The 21,261-nt window shown below is 46.3% G+C and overlaps 1 protein-coding gene across 1 annotated transcript; it reads right to left on the bottom strand.

Annotated features, from left to right (window-relative positions):
* Positions 1-987: 987 nt before the first annotated feature.
* LOC109742350 (uncharacterized) lies at positions 988-7,717 on the bottom strand. Its single transcript, XM_020301439.4, has 7 exons — positions 7,215-7,717; positions 6,144-6,887; positions 4,297-5,454; positions 3,853-4,180; positions 3,489-3,744; positions 3,257-3,407; positions 988-2,921 (listed from the first exon to the last, which is right to left on the bottom strand). The coding sequence occupies exons 1-7, from the start codon at positions 7,452-7,454 to the stop codon at positions 1,299-1,301; spliced, it is 4,500 nt and encodes a 1,499-aa protein (XP_020157028.3). The 5' UTR covers positions 7,455-7,717; the 3' UTR covers positions 988-1,298.
* Positions 7,718-21,261: the final 13,544 nt, after the last annotated feature.

Here is a 21,261-nt window from a genome sequence, read left to right on the forward strand (position 1 = left end):
ACATGGACGGTTCATCAAGCTCAATACACTAGCACATCTAGCAAACTAGCATTGACCGATTATGAAGTTGAACACACCACCACGTCTACCTATCTACTCCCTCCGTCCCATAATATAAGAACGTTTTTAATACTAGTGTAGTGTCAAAAACGCTCTTATATTATGGGACAGAGGGAGTACCATACAGGATAGTACCATACTACACATGGTCTGATCATCAAGCGTTAAAACCGACATGGAAAACATCATGAATGTCATCAATGCGAACAAGCAAAACCTAGCATGCTTCGAGAACGACATAACCTACCATGCTACATGTAGATCTACTCCTACCACACACTCACAGATCTAATGTCAAACAGGTAAGGATTGATTGAACTTACAACCACCGGAGGGGCAAGGAGGAGGCACGAAACAACTCGGAGAAGAGGAAGAAGGATCCCATCGCCGTCGCCGTCGGTCGTATAATATGTGTTGCTTACCTGCTCGTCGGTGAAGAAGCCGTTTGGGACGAAGAACTTGAAGGGGGAGGGAGGGGATGGTGGCGGGGGTCTTGGCAATGAGCCAAAGGGAACATAATAGGGCGATCGAATAAGTGGAAGGTGATCCAATTCCTCCCGTCGTTTTTTTGGAAGGTGCAAGCTCGCGTCATCTCCCTACTCGCATGAGCTCGATGCAGCATTCCCCTTTCCTGCGCACCAAGAGTCTAGCCGAAAGGAAACGACTAATTCGACCGTTCCTAACGGGTCTGACCGAGAGATGCTTTAAGTTTTATGAAATTGATGTGCGTACAATGAAAGCCGTACGATTTTCGTACGACATGATCTCACGCCCATCTACAAAATTCAACCCGACTGACGACGTCATACGAAGATCGTACAAACTTTGTCGTACGTGTAGCAGGGCTCACAGCTAACTCTGGAGCGCGTCCGACAACTTCCACTCCCTAACCAGCTGAAGCCTGAAAAAGCATCAACAGAATACGTATGTCACAAGTCAAATAGTCCGCCCTGAAACTCAGTCACTCTTGTTTCTCCGGCTACAAACAAAAAATTCAAGTAGGTTTCCGGCCTGCCCACCACAGCCATCAAACTATCTATCTACACAAACAATAACGCTGCATTTATACTAGTTATCCTTTTGGCAATATAGATGAGAAGGGAAGAAGATATGACTAGCCTATACACAGCAAAAAATATAGGACAGGCAGCATATATGAAACTTCAGAGTCTATCTAGTTATGTGGTTCTACGCTCTCCAGTGGTATGTTAATGTCAGGTATAACGGTTGCGTCTGCTTCAGGAGTCTATGTCCATGCGTCCCAGCTCAGGCACAGGAGGTTGGGGGGTAGCGGCTCCAGAACAGGTCTCCTCTGACTGACAATGCGGTTCATCTAAACTTTTAGGGCTTGCTTCTGTGTTGTCCTGGCGGGATGAAACCGGCAGTTCAGCTTCACACTCATCTTGTTTCATCTCAGGCTGATCAGGAGCAGGCAATTCAAGTGGTATGTTAATGTCAGGTATAATGGTTGCCTCTGCTTCGCACAAGTCTATACCCATGCGTCCCAGCTCAGGAACAGGCAGTTGGGGGGTAGCGGCTCCAGAACAGGTGTCCTCTAACTGACAATGCGGTTCATCTAAACTTTCGGGGCTTGCTTCTGTGTTGTCCTGGCGGGATGAAACTGGCGGTTCTGCTTCAAACTCCTCTCGTTTCATCTCAGGCTGATCAGGAGCCGGCAATTCATAGGGAGCGGCTCCGGCACTGGTATCCTGCGGCTTACCATGCGGTTGATCTGAACTTTCGGGCCTCACTAGTGTGTTGTCCTGCCGGGGTGAATATGATGATTCTGGTTTACATCCCTCTAGTTCAGGCTGCTCAGGAACTGCAAGTCTCTGGGATGCAGCTCCAGAGCTGCCATCCTGCGCTTCACAGTGAGGTACATCTGCACTCTCGACAGCAAGTCTTATTTTTGTGTTGTCTTGGTGAGGTGAATCTGACGCTTCTGCCTTGCGCCAGTCTCTTTTCACCCCTCGTTGCTCAGCAACTGGCAAATCATGGGACACAGCTTCAGAACTGCTATTCTGCCCCCAACAATGAGGTTCTTTCATCCGATTGTTATTGGCATGCTCATGCCGGACACCCCTAGTTGCTCTCTCATGAAATGAAGGCACGTCTCTAACTCGGGCACCAACTCCCTGGTGGGGTGCTTGTCCCCTGTATGTGCATGGTGCTCTTCGTGGATGATTCCCGAGCCGCTTCTCTTTGTTCATACTCCAAAGGTGAGGATCAGCATTTCCATATGAACTGAACCTTCTTTGCGAAGAAGCTGGCCGTAACGGATAACCAGTCCTGTTCTGAAAGTCCCTGCTGCAGTGACCTCCTGAAGGTTGCTGCCATGTACCAAGAATACTAGTTTGGTTGTGTGATTCTGCCCTCCAAACTGATCCAGGAGTAAGCCTGCCATTGGCTGTTTGAGAAGTACTGCACAAGGGTTCTTGATCAGTTCTGCTATGATAGTGCTGCCCGGGATGCCGCTCAACATGTCCTCTAAACCCTTCAGGAGCACCACGTTTGTCACAGGAAGGTCTGTACCTGTTGGGCCAGTATTGATCAGCAGGGATACCTCGTGATTGATTATTGTAGTCACCGCCATAAAAGGTTCTTCTGTGCTGCTGAAAGTGTGTTCTGTGAATGTCCTCTCTGGAAGGTACAAAAATAGGTCTGTTTGGGTGACAAGAATTTGGTCGCAAATCATGGTCATTTGGTTGCCAATTATAACAATTATTTATGCTCCGTGCACCACCAGAACCTGGAATCTGACTCTGTCTTATCGGCAGGCTGTTGCCAGCTATGGTTGAACCACCCCTTGCCCTTAATGACCATGATGACACTCCAGCTGCATCAATTGTGCGGCCATTTCTCTGATGAGCAAAAAAAAGAACTAATGTAAGTATATTTGGAAGAACAGAGATTTGAAAGACAAGTTTTCTCATCCTCCAAATCTTTTTACGGTCTAGGATACGGGAGACTATGAAGGATACTTTTGCTGAATAACACAATGTGACTGAACACTGGATCAGAGACAATAAATTAGTTAGCACTTAGCACTTAGCATATCCATCCTAGTTCAAGCTTTCATACATACTAAATTACATTTCCTTTTCCTAATTTGGGTTATTTTAGGAAATTGGGTTCACCAGACTCGTGGCAGAGCAGTGTTGTAACAAGATTTCTTTTCATACCACAAGGGTATTACCTTGATTGCAAGCCTCATTGTTTCTGCTAAATGCTTGTCCTTGAGAGCATCAAAGAAACATCCACGTTTTTTCGAATCATTGACTAATTCTGCCCATACTGAATTGCTTGCAAGCAAAGTGACTCCATTTCCAAGGATCCAAAGGCAGTGCCTGTGGCAAAAATACAGAGATATGTAAATGAAAATGCAGTGTAAACTAATTCTTGAATATCACCAAATTAAGAAATCTTACTTTGCTCTTGTCAAAGCCACATTAATTCTTCCAGCATCAGAGAGAAAACCTACTTTCCCATCTTTGTTGGACCTAACTGTTGAAATTAATATTATGTCTTCCTCACCACCTTGAAATCCATCGATAGATTTTACTGTAACAGACAGAAACTCATGTTTCTCAAACTTTCTTCCAATTCTTTCTTGCATTGCAATCACTTGGGCAGTATACGGAGATATTACACCAACACTGGTTCTCTGCCTCTTCTCCCAGCATTCTACAGTAGTTTTTACACAGACAGTAATTAGCTTTATTCAAATCCTGAAGCTTAGCAGTACTTATTTTCATCCAACATGACATGTGATAGGTGAAGATTTGGATATACCTTTCGCAAGTCTTTCGATGATATTGGCTGCTACAGCAACCTCAACCATATTTTTCAAACTCTGGCCAAGGTCATCAAGCATTTCCATATCATTTTCAATATGAATGAATGAATAAGCACCATAAATACTTCCAGAGAGATAATTCTTGGTATAATCTTTCTGTTTGACACTGGGACCATCCAAAATTCGGTTACCATAAAAGTTGGCATTCGGAAATTTATTAATGCAAGGGTGCATTCTATATTGTACTTCCAGCAAGTGCTTGGTGTAACCCATTGTACACAATCTCTCGTAGAGGCTTCGGCCAAAGTCAGCATCTTTAGCAATCTAGCAAGTAGCAGTAAGTAGAAAGTATCAGCAACTAAGGAAGTCTGGAAATAATTATCAGTAACATATGCGATGATAACAAAATATGACACACATTCTTATAAAGAAAATAATACCTTGCTCTTTACCAATGATGATAGCTGGTTTTCATCCCCAATTAGTAAAACATGTTCTATTCCTGGAAGCAAGAGAGGAACCAGCGATTCAGATTCTTTTAGCTGTGCTGCCTCGTCAACAACCAAGATGCTTATAGGCATCACACCTTGCAGCCTGAACAACTCAAACGAACCAGAAGCAGTGCAAAATATGAGTTTTGCTTGCTTCAAACACAAGTCCCTGACTGAAGATTCATTCTCTTCACAAGGAAACCGCATTTTTGAAAGATCCATCAGGGTTTTAATACATATAGAGTTTATCTCCGAAGGGTTATCTAGAGAGATGTCATGGTCAGGAAGATCCTCGGTTGCATCATCTGTCAGGTCATGATGACCAATAGAAGGGTCAGAAAGTTCATCGGAGGGCTTGAAGATTGTAAAAAGATCATCATCAGAGAGATCATCTGCACAGAATAACTGCTGCACTTTATGTACCAAACTTTTCACAAACATCATCTTGTCAAAGTTCTTGCCTAGGGTATCCGCTGGAAGATGGTTGAAGAATGTATCAATACAAGCTACCAATTCTTTTGCTAAACTGCTGAAGTTACTTGTAAAATACTTTTTAAAAGTAGGGCTGCATTCATCACTGCTTGCTTGTATATCTAGGGACAGTTTGTACCTAGAAGTGCAATGTTTTAGGAATTTTAGGACAGAATCCACGCAATGCTTCCACCCAACTTCTCGGTTAAAGCACCTCAGCAACTTCTTGACACGATCATCCAAATATATTTTTGACAACTCCTTGCCAATGTGCAGACGGTCCTTGTTGCCATATAAAATGATGTCACCAAAGGAGTAATGATGGCTTAGAGAGAAGTCCTCAATCAACCCAATAAGACGAGAAGCTACTTGCAAGACAGCCATGTTGGTTGGAGCACACGCAAGAATTCTCTGTTTCTTCATCAGAAGCATGTGTAATGTTACTGCAAGTGTTGTAGTTTTACCTGTGCCAGGTGGGCCCCAAACTAGCCCCACAGAAGATCTATGACAACAATTACTTGCTGAAATACAACTTGCTATTGCATTAAGCTGTGAGACATTCAGCTTAAAATTGCAGAGTTCATCCTTGATTTCCTCATGTGATTTATTGCTGCAGTAGTTACAATGCCTAATAGCCTGCAGCGTCAATATGAAAGAAAAATAAAATAAGCATTGAATACAGAATGCAAAAGGACACAACAGTTGCATAGAGGGACTATGTAAACAAAGAAGAGAAATGTGGAACAGAAAGACAAAGCATACATCACATTCAACTTTTACAATAAGAACGTCTCTAGCTACTTAAGTAAAAAATGACAATGCAAATGAAGGCCGTGACATAAAGCTAAATGGTGGCAACGTAATGATAGGGATGAGATACAATAAGTCACAACATGTACAGCTAAACCAGACACCAACGAATCAACATTAAGAACATGACATTGACCATACTGCATGACCTGGGAAGTAGTCTTTTACAAATTCTGATATCCATATATCATATATCAATTATTACATCGACAAGATTATGCAAATTTATGAGTACAGTAACACAAAGGCTCCACATTTAGTTAAATAGCATGTAAGTGAATACATACATTCTTCCATTCTCGCAAAAAAAAAAAGTTAAGATGAACTAGTATCAAAGTATGCAGTTCATTCACATGGTATAAAAGATATGGAACTTGATGATCCTTAGGTACCTCCAAACACGTACATATTATCACATGAATATACCATATGCATTTTGTACATGCCAAAGCAGTTTAATCGCCTGATCAGTGCAAATTGATAATGGGAGGAGACACTGAAACTGAAAGACTTACATTATTGTTTTTGCCCAGCATGTTCAGAATGACTTTTGTATCCATTGTCAGCCCCCTTCGGAGCACAACCCAAACACGATCATATGTTACCATATTAGTTAGGTGCATAGCATAGAAGGACCATCGTCTTGACGAATTTCCACACATCCCTGTTTCATTTAGTTCCTTCAGATCACTACACTTTTCAAGGGGCTTTCTACCTTTTGGTGGTTCTTTTCTGATTTCTTCATTGATAGATGAGTTTCTGGATTTCAGAGCCGTTGCTTCTTGATCCAGTATCTCCCATGACTTATCCAACTCTTCAGTGTACAACTTCTCATACTTGTTAACACCCATTTGCTGCCGTTCATCTCCATCAGCCCCAGTCTCCATCCATCGTGATGCCTTTACGGTCATCTTATTGCCCTGGACCTTATTAATCCATACGATGACACAGGATTTGGACTGTTTGAGAATATCAGATTTATTTGCTGGTCTTGTTTCTGAAATAAGTAGCACATCTGCTGCTTTCGGCCTATATCCATCAGTCCCAGAACCAGACACCCCCATCCATCTGTCGAGCTTGATCTCATACAGTCCTTTCCCCTTTTTCACTGCATTGACTGATAGCACTTTTGCATATGGAGCTCCAGAGATGACCTCCATGCTTGAAGACATATCATCCCGGACCTCCTCTAGAAGTGGCCCGAAAAACGATGTCATGTACTGCTCCATGCTGTTAAATGTCTCTGGGATCTTGGACACCTGTAATGACATTTCATTCCATGAATCCATAGTGTGTGTTTTCTGACGATTGGCAAAAACACTGTTCATATAACTAATAAACAGCATAGCAACTAGGCTTCCTTTGTTAAGGCACTTGAGCATTTTGATTTCTCACAGTTCTATTGCAGATTTTCCATTCGTAGGGCACAAAATGAATGTGCTTCTATGCTCCCCTAAAAAAATGGAGAACTCTACTACTAAAATGTTTCTTCAGATCCACGCGGAGGTTAGGGTTCGTCATTCGCAACCCACACCAAGTAGCCAGACAGCAAATCGAGAGGAAGGGGGGTTAGGGCTCGTCGTTACCTTGTTGCGGAGTAGGTCCTTGTTGAGGATTTGGTCCACCGACCACGAGAGCACCACCTCGGAGAGGCCCTGGCTCCGCCACTGCCACAGCGAGTCGCCGGAGGAGGCCCGCGTCGGCGTGGGCTGCTGAGGGTCGTCGTCGCCACCGTCGTCGAACGCGCGGGATGACTCGGCGGGATCGTCGTTGCGCATCCGGTCGCCCGGGTCGCCACCGCTGCCGGCGTCGTTAGGTCGCCGCATTTCGCCGCGGCGTCGACTGCGAGGCGGAGGCTGGCTCGCTGCGATGATACTTTGGGGGATTAAATCCTAGGTGTAGTGACTTCTTGCTTCTGAAATCTGACTTTTCTGATTGGTTGCTGCATTCTGGGATTGTGCCCGTCTGTCGGACTGCAATCTCGTTGTTGTTTTGGTTCTAGCAGATTTTTTTTGTCCTACGCGTTGGGCTTTGGGCCAGTTCTTGGTGGCTTCGAGGGCGTGCTGACTTTGGGTAGGTTAGCTTTCCTACCTAGCCCAGGCCATCCCTGAATTCTTCACACCAAATGTGCTGTCCTGGAAGCCCTCCCTAAATTCTTCACACAAAATGGACTATCCTAGAAGCAACTTTCGCAGGACCTTCAAAACATGCATGAAGGGTGTTTCATAATTTTTTGAAGGCTATCGAGGCGACGCTCAAACTCAGAGTTGTTATAACGCAGTTTTCATAATCTTTCTCCTTTTCTGGTTGTATCAACTCAATACTCTCTCATGAAATAAGCTTTCGTCCTGCTATATTAATATAGCAACCATCCGATACAACTGCGAGGCCACCGCGGAGGCAAACAACACATTCAAGTCCAAAAGAAAAAGCAGGAGAAAACAAGAGAAACAAATGCCAACAACGCGCCAGATCAACGAAAGCGGCGATTTTCCCCAACCGATGTGTCCACTGAAAGATTCCCACCATGCTCCTATGCGTTCGAATTTGTCGTGTACCAAGCAACACCTTCAAGAAGGACTACGACGACGACGACGCTGCTGCCCGAACTGGTCCTAGGATTTCTCCCGGTACACAAAGGGGAGAGGTGAGGGGGTACACCCGACACCCTTCAAGAAGGTCGGCGGCGCCCACAGGCGTCACCGCGTCGGCGTCGGCAAGAACCGACAGGGATTTCTCCCGACCCCCCCCCCCCCACCTCCTCCACACACAACCACAGCCCCAGACCAACCATCGGCTCTGCCTCGCTTGCCGCCCACCAACATGCGCCAACACAGTTGCGAAGTCCTCATCGACGTCTCACCATGGCAAACGCTGCGAGGCCGGCCGGACCAAGACGGAACAACCGTAGACAGGGGCAGTAGTACCGCAGCCATGTGGGAGGGAAAACCTCCACCGGCTCAAGCAGTAGCAGACCCGACGCAGCGGCAGGAGCACACCAGGCCAACTGCCTAGCCGGAACCAGATCAGGCCCGTGAAGCTCCCACCGCCGCGCTGCAGCAGACGCGGCGCCGTAGCCACCTCCCCCATAACGAGTCGCTCATCAGTCCAACTGGAGGCGACACACCAGGGCACAAGTCGGTCGCCCTAACCCAGATTGGGCCCTAAGGGCCTAGATATGGACCTGCGGAGCGCCGCCGGCCAGATCACGTACCAAGCCGCCGCACAATCAATTGCAAGGATTCAAACACTTAAACTAAAATAATAGTGCACACCAAAGTTTTTATAGAGGGAGAAATGTCTATTAGCGATGTTTTTATACATTATTGGTAGTCATGGGTTCAATATTTATTGCTTCTACATATATGTAGCGATTATAGATAAGGAGAAATGCCAATAAATGGCATTTCCATATTTATACATGTATATTATTAAACGATTTGGGTCGGGTACTAGGCTACAGAGCGGGACTTGTAGGGGACATGAGTGGAATGGTAGATGCAGCCACGGTCCCTGACAAGATGAATTGGGTGGCATCGCCTTATCCTATTCCAGCCAAGCACTATCGTCAGGGTCGAGGGTAGCTTGGCCACTGGGAGATGGCCCCACATGATGAAATTATTTGTAAGGTACGGAACCACCTCAAGTTATTATTTTCGATCAATCTATTGTGCTATTTCTATAAATGTCACAAACATCCCTAGAGTTCACACTAAAATAACACCATATGATACGCTCAACCAACTCTAATGTCACCTAGATACTCCAATGTCACCTCAAGTATCTGTGAGTCAATTATACGATACGCATCAAACAACTTCAGATTCATAATATTCAATCCAACACAAAGAACTTTAAAGAGTGCCCCAAGATTTCTACCGGAGAAAGTAGGACGAAAACGTGCATCAACCCCTATGCATAGATTACCCCAATTTCACCTCTGGAATCCGCGAGTTGAGTGCCAAAACATAAATCAAGTGAATCAATATAATACTCCATTGTCACCATGGGTATTCATATGCAAGACATACATCAAGTGTTCTCAAATCCATAAAAGTATTCAATCCGATAATAGTGAAACCTCAAAGGTAAAAACTCAATTCATCGCAACAAGATAGAGACGGGAAAACACCATATGATCCAACTATATTAACAAAGCCCGCGGTACATCAAGATCGTGCCAAATCAAGAACGAGAGAGAGAGAGAGATCAAACACATAGTTACTTGTACATACCCTAGCCTCGAGGGTGAACTACTCCCTCCTCATCATGGTGGCCGCCGGTGAAAGTGCAAATGGCACTTAAATTATATTTTGGTGTGATGACAATGTGGTTAGTGGAACCAATATCGGTTGGTAAAGTTTATCTCAGGATATTGGTTCCATTGTGCTCTTGATGGTGATGTGCGACCCCCCAATTCAAAAAGATCAAAGGCGTGGTCGACCGGCGATTCAAAGGTTTCGTTTTTGGTTCGATTCGAGTCATAGGAAAGACCGCACTATTAAGAGGGGTCTATGTGGATATGTGTCGTGTAGGAATGCCATTGCCAAACCTCATACACCTAGCCTTCCTACTCCGACCACCTTTGTGTTCATTGTGTGTTAGTCGGGTACCCAGAAAGTTTGCAACAGAGTGTTTCTAGATACCCCGTGCGCATGGGGTAGTCAGAAACTCTCTGGGTACCCCGTGCGCACGGGGTCACTTGACCCCCGTGCACACGGGATGCTGGCAAACTCTCTGAGTACCCTATGCGCACGGGGTAGTCAGAAACTCTCTGGGTACTGGAAAACTCTCTGAGTACCTGATATGTCTCCATCATATCTATAATTTTTTATTGTTCCATGCTATTATATTATCTGTTTTGGATGTTTTATATGCATTAATATGCTATTTTATATTATTTTTGGGACTAACCTATTAACCTGGAGCCCAGTGCCAGTTTCTATTTTTCCTTGTTTTTGAGCTTCGCAGAAAAGGAATACCAAACGGGGTCCAAACGGAATAAAACTTCACGATGATTTTTCTTGGACCAGAAGACACCCAGGAGACTTGGAATTCAAGTCAGAAGAGCCACGAGGCGGCGACAAGGGTGGAGGGCGCGCCCAAGGGTAGGTGCGTCCCCTACCTTGTGGGCCCCTCGTGACCCCCCTGACCTAGTTCTGCCTCCTATATATTCACATATATTCCCAAAACACCAGAAGCATCCATGAAAACACTTTTCCACCGCCACAACCTTTTGTTCCCGTGAGATCCCATCTTGGGGCGTTTTCCGGCATCCTGCTGGAGGGGGATTTGATCACGGAGGGCATCTACATCAACTCTATTGCCCTTCTGATAAAGTGTGAGTAGTTTACCTCAGACCTACGGGTCCATAGCTAGATGGCTTCTTCTCTCTCTTTGATTCTCAATACCATGTTCTCCTCGATGTTCTTGGAGATCTATCCGATGTAATCTTCTTTTGCGGTGTGTTTGTCGAGTTCTGATGAATTGTGGATTTATGATCAGATTAGGTATGAATATTTTCTGAATCTTCTCTGAATTCTTATATGCATGATTTGATATCTTTGTAATTCTCTTCGAACTATCTGTTTAGTTTGGCCAACTAGATTGGTTTTTCTTGCAATGGAAGAAGTGTTTAGCTTTGGGTTCAATCTTGCGGTGTCCTCACCCAGTGACAAAGTAGGGGTAGCGAGGCACGTATTGTATTGTTGTCATCGAGGATAAAAAGATGGGGTTTACATCATGTTGCTTGAGTTTATTCCTCTACATCATGTCATCTTACATAAAGCGTTACTCTGTTCTTCATGAACTTAATACTCTAGATGCAGGCAGGAGTCGGTCTACTTGAGGAAGAGGTTCTCAAGTATTCCTCTACATCATGTCATCTTACATAACGCCACGAAGGCTCACTGTATTCTCTTTCGAGTCACCCCCAATGGACGAGCCTCGAATCACTCAGGGTTGGTCTTGAAGGCGACCACCACACCTTTACAAACTTCTTCGGAGCACACCACAAGCAAGGAAGCTTCCGGAGGAACCTCTAACTGCCTAGGATCCCAAGCTCCAAGAGTAACAAGTCAATGGGGAAGAAATGTTGCGGGGAACGCGACTTGGTTTGGTCAAGATGTAGATCGGGTCTTGCTCTCCCAATCCCCAAAGTCTCAACAAGTTTGGGTGGAGGAATTGAGAGTATTGAGCAAAATGGAGTGTAGCAATGGTGGAGCTCAACAAGACATCAGGGTTAGGGATGGAGGTGGAAAAAGGGCGGCTTTTATAGTGTTCTTGGCCGGATGAAGTTTTTTGCCCGTTGGACCCCATGCGCACGTGCTAAGTCAGCCCCGTGCGCACGGGGTACTCAGATACTTACGCACCACCCCGTGCGCACGGGAGTCAAAAGACCTCGTGCCCACGAGGTACTGCTACTTCTTGAGCTTGCGTTGGTTTTTCCCTTGAAGAGGAAAGGGTGATGCAGCAAAGTAGAGATAAGTATTTCCCTCAGTTAAGAACCAAGGTATCAATCCAGTAGGAGAAGAACACACAAATCACCAATACCTGCACAAACAATCAAACACTTGCACCCAACGCGATAAAGGGGTTGTCAATCCCTTCACGGTCACTTGCAAAGGTGAGATCTGATAGAGATAAATAAATAAAACTAAACAAAAGATAACTAAATATTTTTGGGTTTTTTGGTTTATAGATCTGAAAGTAAAAGATTGCAAAATAGTAGATCGGAAACTAATATGATGGAAAATAGACCCGGGGGTCATAGGTTTCACTAGAGGCTTCTCTCTTGAAAGCAAATAATACGGTGGGTGAACAAACTACTGTCGAGCAATTGATAGAAAAGCGCAAAGTTATGACGATATCCAAGGCAATGGTTATGTAATATAGGCATCACGTCCGTGTCAAGTAGACCGACTCCTGCCTGCATCTACTACTATTACTCCACACATCGACCGCTATCCAGCATGCATCTAGAGTATTAAGTTCATAAGAACGGAGTAACGCTTTAAGCAAGATGACATGATGTAGAGGGATAAACTCATGCAATATGATATAAACCCCATCTTTTTATCCTCGATGGCAACAATACAATACGTGTCGTTTCCCTTTCTGTCACTGGGATCGAGCACCGCAAGATTGAACCCAAAGCTAAGCACTTCTCCCATTGCAAGAAAGATCAATCTAGTAGGCCAAACCAAACTGATAATTCGAAGAGACTTGCAAAGATAACCAATCATACATAAAAGAATTCAGAGGAGATTCAAATATTGTTCATAGATAAACTTGATCATAAACCCACAATTCATCGGATCTCGACAAACACACCGCAAAAGAAGATTACATCGAATAGATCTCCAAGAGAATCGAGGAGAACTTTGTATTGAGATCCAAAGAGAGAGAAGAAGCCATCTAGGTAATAACTATGGACCCGAAGGTCTGAGGTAAACTACTCACACATCATCGGAGAGGCTATGGTGTTGATGTAGAAGCCCTCCGTGATCAATGCCCCCTCCGGCGGAGCGCCGGAAAAGGCCCCAAGATGGGATCTCACGGGTACAGAAGGTTGCGGCGGTGGAACTAGGGTTTTGGCTCCGTATCTAATGTTTCCAGGGTACATGGGTATATATAGGAGGAAGAAGTACGTCGGTGGATCAACATGGGCCCCACGAGGGTGGAGAGCGCGCTTGGGGGGGGGGGGGGGTAGGCGTGCCCCCTGCCTCGTGCTCTCCTCGTTGATTGCTTTACGTAGACTCCAAGTCCTCTGGATCACGTTTGTTCCGAAAATCACGTTCCCGAAGGTTTCATTCCGTTTGGACTCCGTTTGATATTCTTTTTCTGCGAAACACAGAAATAGGCAAAAAACAGCAATTCGGGCTGGGCCTCCGGCTAATAGGTTAGTCCCAAAAATAATATAAAAGTGTATAATAAAGCCCATTAAACATCCAAAACAGAATATAATATAGCATGGAACAATAAAAATTATAGATATGTTGGAGACGTATCACTCCTCCTCCACCATCGTCCTCTTCAATTCTCCAAATGAGGACAAGCCGGTGCCTTATGGCCAAAGAGGTAAAAACAAAGTCCAAACCTCAAAAACCCGCCATCTACACTCCCAATGTCTCATGTGAGATAGTGGAGGATGAGTGTGACGAGGGCGTGGATAATGATGAGGAATCCTTGATGGTTTTCATGAAAACTCTTCATGGCGAAGCTCGTGCTCGCTTTGGCGATCTCCTTAAGTCACTCGCCGAACGCGATGATTTTATTGAGGACGTTGGAAACCTCATCATAGAGGAAAAAGAGAGAGTCGAACTCCTCGAGCACGAACTACATGAAGAGATTATCATGAGAGCATCACTTGAGGAAGCCTTGTCGGCTCATCAAATTGACTTTGTTAAAACCAATGATGCTTTGCAACTTGCTCTTGAGAACAAAGATGCCCTTAATGTTAGGATTGAAAAGCTTCTAGTTGATCACACGAGACTTATTGAGGAACATGAGTTCCTTGTGACTAGTTCCAAGGTTGTCAAAGGTGACATATTGCCCTCACCGAGTCTTATGCTCATCTTAAAGCTACAACCATTAAGGCACTTACTTCCGTACCTCATATGGTAAATGATGACTCTTGTACGGCTAACTTCGTTCATGATTGTACCTCGCTCCAAGGGGAGAATAAGAAGTTGAAGGCCCAAATTGAGAAAGGGCTTGTGTCATGCATTCAAGGGGAGAAAAACCTCAATGACCTCTTGAGTAACCAAAAGGAGTGTGTTGCCAAGGAGGGAATTGGGTTTGATCCTTCATCCAAGAAAGGTAATAACAACAAGAAGAGCAACAAGAAGAAGATCGGTCCTCCTCCTCCTCCTCCCCCAAAGGTAGTGTTTGTGCAAGAAGGGCACAAGGAAAAGGAGAAGGAAAAAGGGGTTGTTGGGAATGACAAGGTCACTAGGGATAAGGATATCCCTAAGGATTTTGCCAGCAAGAACAATCCATCTTATGTCCTCATGAGAGGAGATGATGGCTATACATTTGCAAAATTTGTTGGCACTAACTATGATGATTATGCTTGGACTATTTGGGTTCCTAAGACCCTTGTTGCTAACTCTCTAGGACCCATTGCAAAATGTGTACCTAAAACCAAAGCTTGATTCTTGTAGGACTATATCTCCGGTGGAAAACAATGGGTGATCGATAGTGGATGCACCAATCATATGACCGGAGAAAGGGAGATGCTTGTGGAGTTCGTTGATTCACTCAAGGCCTCTCTGAACATCTCCTTTGGTGACAATAGTAAGGGCAAGGTATTGGGTTTGGGCAAGGTGGTAATCTCTAATGATTCCTCACTTTCAAATATCATGCTTGTCCAATCCCTTCACTGCAATTTACTTTCAACAATTCAATTGGCTCGTGCCGGTTATGATTCTCATTTCGGTGAATTCCATGTGACCGTCTTTAAGAGAAGCAATCTCAAAGTGTTTTTTCTGGACCATGGATAAATAACCCCAATTTCTTTCAGTAGCCTCGCACAGACATGTGGCATACATGCCAGGTTTGAACGACTTCTGACATCATTAGTACCCTGCGGCACGTCCGGTCATTTGTTGGTCTTTTTCATCAAGAAAACTAAGAAAAAAACTTGTCAAAAATCCAAACAACTTGACATAATGCCTTGAATTGGTCATAGAAACTGGTGAATGTTTTGGGGGCACTTGACGGATGTTGAAAAACAATGTGCTTTTAAACTGATCCTTTTGGCCTACCGAAACATCCTCTGTTGAACATGATCTAGTTTTGGATATTCTTGAAATGCTCCCAACTTTTGCAAGCGGGTGAGCATGCCCATTGTAAACATCCATGCCAGGGTTAAATAATTTCCAACACGTTATGCAAGTTGCAACACATCTGACCATTTATCTGTCTTTTTTGACTGAGAAAACAGCAGAAAAATACAAAAATTGTTGAATACCAAAACAACTTGGCATGGTTCCTTGAATTGCTCATACAAGGCCATGAAAAAGAATTAGGGCCATTTTAAGGATGCCGAAAAACAACGTCCTCTTAGACGGAGCCTTTTGGCCTAGCTGAACACCCTCCGTTGAACATGGTCTATGTTTGGACATCCTTTAAATGACCCCAAACTTTGCAAGCGGGTGGGTGTGCGCATGGTAGGCATCCATGTCAAGTTTGAACAATTTTCGACATTGTATGCAAATTGCGACATGTCTGATCATTTATCGGCCTTTTTGATTGAGAAAACTCCAGAAAATACAGAATTTATCAGAAACCGAAACAACTTGGCATGGTGCCTTTAATTGGTCATACATGCTCATGAAAAAAATTTGGGGTCATCTGATGGACGCCAGAAAAAACATGTCTCAAATGAAGCCTTCTCGCCTCTATCTGAACACACTCCCTTGAACATGATTTTTATTGGACATTCATGAAATGACCTCAACTTTGGCAGCAGGTGGGTCTGCCCATGGTAGGCATCCGTGTCAGGTTTGAAGGAAAAAATATATTTAAAATCATAATTTAAACAGTTACTTAAAATGTTATTTTAATTTTCCCTTGTTTCCGCGCGCGACAATGGAGTGGCTCACTCGGGCGGCCTCGTGTGACAAAAGTATTTAATTTGTGAACTTTTTTCCAAATCGATTAACTTTTGTAATTTCACAATTTTTTTGACAAATTTATGGAATTATTTTCAAATCTATGAGTTTTTTTCAATTTCGTGAACCTTTTTCGTCCTTGGAGCTAGGGGTAGGCATAAAAATTGACAAACTGGACACCAAACCGGAAAAACCATATTTTTTGTGTTGGTGTTATAAAATTTCTGGCACATGTAACGACAAGCGTGCATGCGACAGGGACGTCAATTACAGGGGCCAGCTGATCACTTGCACAGAAAAGTTCACAAATTGACAAAACAATTCATGAATTTGAAAAAAGTTCGTGAAAATGAAAAAAATTCATCGATTTGGAAAAGGTTCACGAATTTGACAAAAAAGTTCATGAATTTGATAAAAGTTTGAGAAACCGCAAAACATTCACTCATTTGAAAAAAGTTCATGGATTGAAAAAAATAAGTTCACAGATTTGAAAAAGTTCACAAATTCAAGGAAATGTTCATGAATTTAATCAAATGAAAAAGAAAAAATAAGAAGAACAAGGAGAAATGAAGCAAAATAAAAAATGAATAAAATCGAAGAAAAAAATGCCAAACAAAACCAAAAAAAGAGAGCTAGACTGAGAAGATGCACAACAAGAAGAATAAAACAAGTAAGAGCATCTACAACCGGGTGCCTCACCCCCCCCCCACACACACACACACACATACGCCCGGGCAGACACCCCGGTTAGTGACCGGTCAAAAAAAGCCGACTCAGGCGGACGCCTCAAATGCCCGGGTTGACCGGCACCCCTCATATCCAGCCCAAATATAGGGCGGATATTGGGAGGCCCAGGCACGACCGGGCGCGTCCGCCATGTCGGACTGACGGTCGGGTCCCACACAGAATCGCCTGGAAACCCAACAGTCTGACGGGCGTCTCCTTCGGTGGGGTTGTGAATGCCGCGTGGCACCGCTCAAGCTAGCCGCCAGTGGCCGAAGTTCTACTATTTAAGCCGGCTGGCGTCCCCAACCCTGGACAACCTCTTCCTCACTCTCTGCACCGCCAGCCCGAGCACATTTCTCCCCGTCTCCACCTTCTTCTTCCCTCGCCGCCTGACACGGCTTGGAAAAAGAAGACCACTTACACTATGCTAACACCGGAGCGCCATTTCTAGATCGAGGAGGAGATCCGGGTGAGGCGCGCGGCCCACGCAGCGGGCCTGCCTCTGGACTCACCGGAGCCGGAGGAGGAAGCGGTGGACGAGTAGCAGCCAGAGCCTATGGAGGGGTCAGATCCTAAAGAGGCGTACGTGGTGGAGCCAAAGGAGGAGTTGGCGCTCGTTGTGGGCTTCACCATGTAGGAGGCCATGGCGGAGTTTGCCGTCGCCCAAGTGGCGGAGATGGCGGAGCAGACAGCCATCCTGGAGTCCATCCAGGATGAGGCGTACGTGGAGTCCAACTGGTGCTTCCTCTGGCAAGAATAGGCGGAGACCAACGCGCTCTTCGGCGAGGTGGAAGCAGAGATGTAGATGGAGGTGGAGGCAGAGGAGGAGCCGCAGTTGCGTCTGCCCCCCATGTACTTGGAGCCTGGAGATAGTGGACATGTCCGACAACAACGAGTAGCATAGTCGAGGATAGTTAATCTACATACTACGTAGATGTTTTCTTTGCATGGTTTGTATGATTTTAGGATTTCACATATAAGGTGTTCAGATGCAGAGAGTGTTATTTGAGAAGTGCCCAGTCAATACCCGCGGAAGCGCGTCCGCGGGCGCTTGAGGGGCCGAATTTGATAACCGTGCATGTAGATGGTCTAAGTAGGCACAACAAGTGAGTTGTCCTAGTTGGTTAAAGTGGGTGAAGAAAACCAAGATGTTAAGATTTCGTATGTGACACATACGGAGGTGGGTATACTCTATGATCAAATGACCATACGGTTTGTAGGGGAGAGGGGGCGTGTACCGCAACCAGAATTAAACACATTGAATTCCATCCATGTGTGTACCGAAAGATGGCGGTCTCTCCTCCCCTTCCTCTCTCCTCTCCTCCTCGCTCCCTGTCCCCCTCCTCCCCTGCCCTCGCCGCGGCCCATGGATCCCCCGTCCGTCCCTCCCCCCTCCGCCCTCTCCGCTGCATGCGGGGCGGAGTGGCCCTCCCTTGTCTCGCTGCGAGGCGGCTTTCTCGCCGGCCCCATCTGGCTAGTCGGGCTTTCCCGGGTCTTGTTTCTGGGCGTTGGGTGAGGCGGATGAGTCTGCCTCGGATTCGGAGGAGTGCGCTTCGTCTGTGGGGGTTGCGGTGGCGCCGGCCGCTCCTGCGTCGGGCCGGTCTCGGAAATTTGCTCCGGGAGGCCGAGGACGGCCGGTATCGGTGCCTTCTGGGTCATCGGGGTGGATGCGCGTTGGGCAGCACCGTCGCCAGGTTGGTCGGGGCCTGGCTCCTTCCCCGGACCGTGGTCTCCTTGGCCCCTCTCCTTCCCTCATTGTCGGGGATATACCCCGCGGTATGACCCGGCCGGAATTGGCGACTCACTGGTGACCCGCCCGGAGCTTGGTGATTCACAGATAACCTGCCTGATCTTGGCGACTCATTAGTAACCCGGCGGGCGGGTCAGATGGACAACAAAGCCCAAAGCCCAGAAGGCCGGCTCACGTTATGATGGGCCGGATTAAGAGGAAAGGGATGACGAATATTTCCTTTACGAGGAAGCAAGACCCGGACTTGTAATCAACTTGTAAGAGAAGATAGACTAGTCGTAGTCCTACTGGGACTCCACATGTAACCCGCCCCTCTAACTTATATAAGGAGGGGCAGGGTTCCCCAAAGAGGGACGGGCAACAAGAAACAATCTCTAGGGCTAGACACCGAGAGCCGGCTTGGCCGGCGACTCTCTCATAAGCATAATGAGACCTAGCCACAAACAGCATGTAGGGTTGTTACCGGATGATGTTTCCCGGGGCCCGAAGCTGTCTAAACCCTTGTATTGTGCGTTGATCCGCCCTGCGTCTCTCATCCCAATCAACCCCTCTCAAGCTACTACATAGATGCGTTGGCCTCACGACTAAGTCCTTACACCTATGACATCTGACGTGTTAATTCCACGACAGTTGGCGCCCACCGTGGGGCTGCGCACGGTGGTGTTGAGTTCTTGAAGGGATCTCTCCTAGGGATCGAGGAGCTCACAATTTTCCGGACGAAGAAGAGCCAGTTTGAAAGAATCTGCATCAGCTTCAAATTCGTCGGACTAAAATGATAATATGTGGGGTTTAAAGGTTAAACAAAAATTTTAGGGCTGCGCCGAGAGCCGCCGCCTCTGCAAGCCGGATCCTGAGGTCTGCAATCCGCCGAGAAGAAGAATATATGTGGAACGATTTGCAAGATGACCCGGCGATTCGTCGAATCCGAAGACAAATTGGTATTGGGAGCAGCGGCCACCGAGCAAGCCAAAGAATACATCTACTTTAAACAAGTTGCCAGGATCCTGGTCGGTTTCCTTGTTAAACAAAATAATACTAGCAGTGATGGGGCAACGCTGGAGGGAATTAGAATTGATCAATTATTTTGATGCACGGAACACAAAGTGTCGGTAGGAGATTTCAGCATGTCGTGATTGAACAAACCGAAAAGCAGAGGCAACCTGGAAACTGACGTGGTCATGGACTCAGACTTGTCAAATTGCCAAGCTAACCCGGAAACAGCAAGTCGCCAAGCCCGACCAAGGAGAGAATATATATATATATGCGGATTAGCACGTGACACGATCCGTTCTGATGCAAACTGATGCGCTGATCACTACAATGAATGAGTGTTTGTTACACATGGCCGTTATTACGCCCGCCAAGAAAATCAGGTGGAGCTGTTTTTTCGTCAAGTCGACGTCTACTTCCGAGGAGATCAGGCGTGTTTTCTGCTGCTACTTTTCATGAATCCTATCGCTACTAAACAACCAGGAGAAAACCTACTACTGGGAGGATCGCTGGTTTCCTTTGGTCCCGATGGGGATCCCAGCCCATGTGCGTTTCGGAGATTAAAATCACCTAGTCCATGTGGTCTACTGTTGAAGGCAAGGAAAGGAAGAAAATCAATCCGCCGCTTGTCTCGGGCCAGCTCCTGCCTCCGCCTACGAACTTTGTCCGACCCGGAAGAGGAGGAAGAACCTGCCTCGGTCGTCTTCTGCTTTTTCTCAAAGTCACCCAGCTCCATCTCTGCTGGACTCTAAGTTGCTCGCCGATCCACCTCAACCACAGCGGGGCCAAACCGCCCGCCGCTGCTCCGGCCGGGTGCTCCGCGGGCTTCGCGCCGCCCCGGATCAGCTCGCCGCCGACCCGTCCGCGCTGGCTGTGACCCGCGCCCCCCGTCACCTAGGCTGTTGCCTCTGACGCAACTCACCTCCCCTTACCAGGCGCTGCTTCAAGCCGGCGCCTCCGACGCGTTGAGCCTTTGGTCTGAGCCGCCCGCCGTGAGCCGTTGTGGTTGCCGTGTGTTGCGGGGTCCGCGCGGGCCGGTTCTATTTTTCTGCTGTGCTCGGCCAACTCCTGCGGCCACTACCGCCGCGCCTTGAACCGGAAATTTGTAAACCGTCCTTATGACCCGGTTACATAATCTAACCGGGACCATGCCCGCGATTGACTCGCCGTCCGCACGGCTTACTGTGCTTGTGATTGATTTTTCCGTCTGCACCGTTTGCAATGCCGCGGCTGACTGTACCTACCGGGTGATTTTTATGGTCGGCTTGTTATCACAACTGGATCAACCTCCGACAAAAACCAGAGCTACTTTGCCCTGTTGTCTTTTATATGCAGGAAAATTATCCATCACAAAGTGGTATTATATCCGCGGAGATGGAGACACGCCAAACATTATTTGGCACAGGTGGTTGTCCTTACTCAACGGATTCCCGCACCGGCTTACAACGCCGTGGCCGTCTCTCACGACCGCGCCGGCTTACAATGCCGTGGCCGTCTCTCGCGACCGCGCTGACTTACAACGTCGTGGCCGACTCGCTGTCCGCGCCGGCT

The sequence above is a fragment of the Aegilops tauschii genome, chromosome 1, assembly GCF_002575655.3.
Source record: "Aegilops tauschii subsp. strangulata cultivar AL8/78 chromosome 1, Aet v6.0, whole genome shotgun sequence".
Taxonomy (NCBI): domain Eukaryota; kingdom Viridiplantae; phylum Streptophyta; class Magnoliopsida; order Poales; family Poaceae; genus Aegilops; species Aegilops tauschii.

What these genes read in the sequence shown, in the direction of transcription:
- LOC109742350 (XM_020301439.4), bottom strand. Translation starts at nt 7,454, where the DNA reads ATGCGGCGACCTAACGACGCCGGCAGCGGTGGCGACCCGGGCGACCGG. An exon ending in AGGACCTACTCCGCAACAAG is followed by an intron (nt 6,888 to 7,214) that starts GTAACGACGAGC and finishes ATGTCATTACAG; the next exon opens with GTGTCCAAGATCCCAGAGAC. An exon ending in TGCTGGGCAAAAACAATAAT is followed by an intron (nt 5,455 to 6,143) that starts GTAAGTCTTTCA and finishes TTGACGCTGCAG; the next exon opens with GCTATTAGGCATTGTAACTA.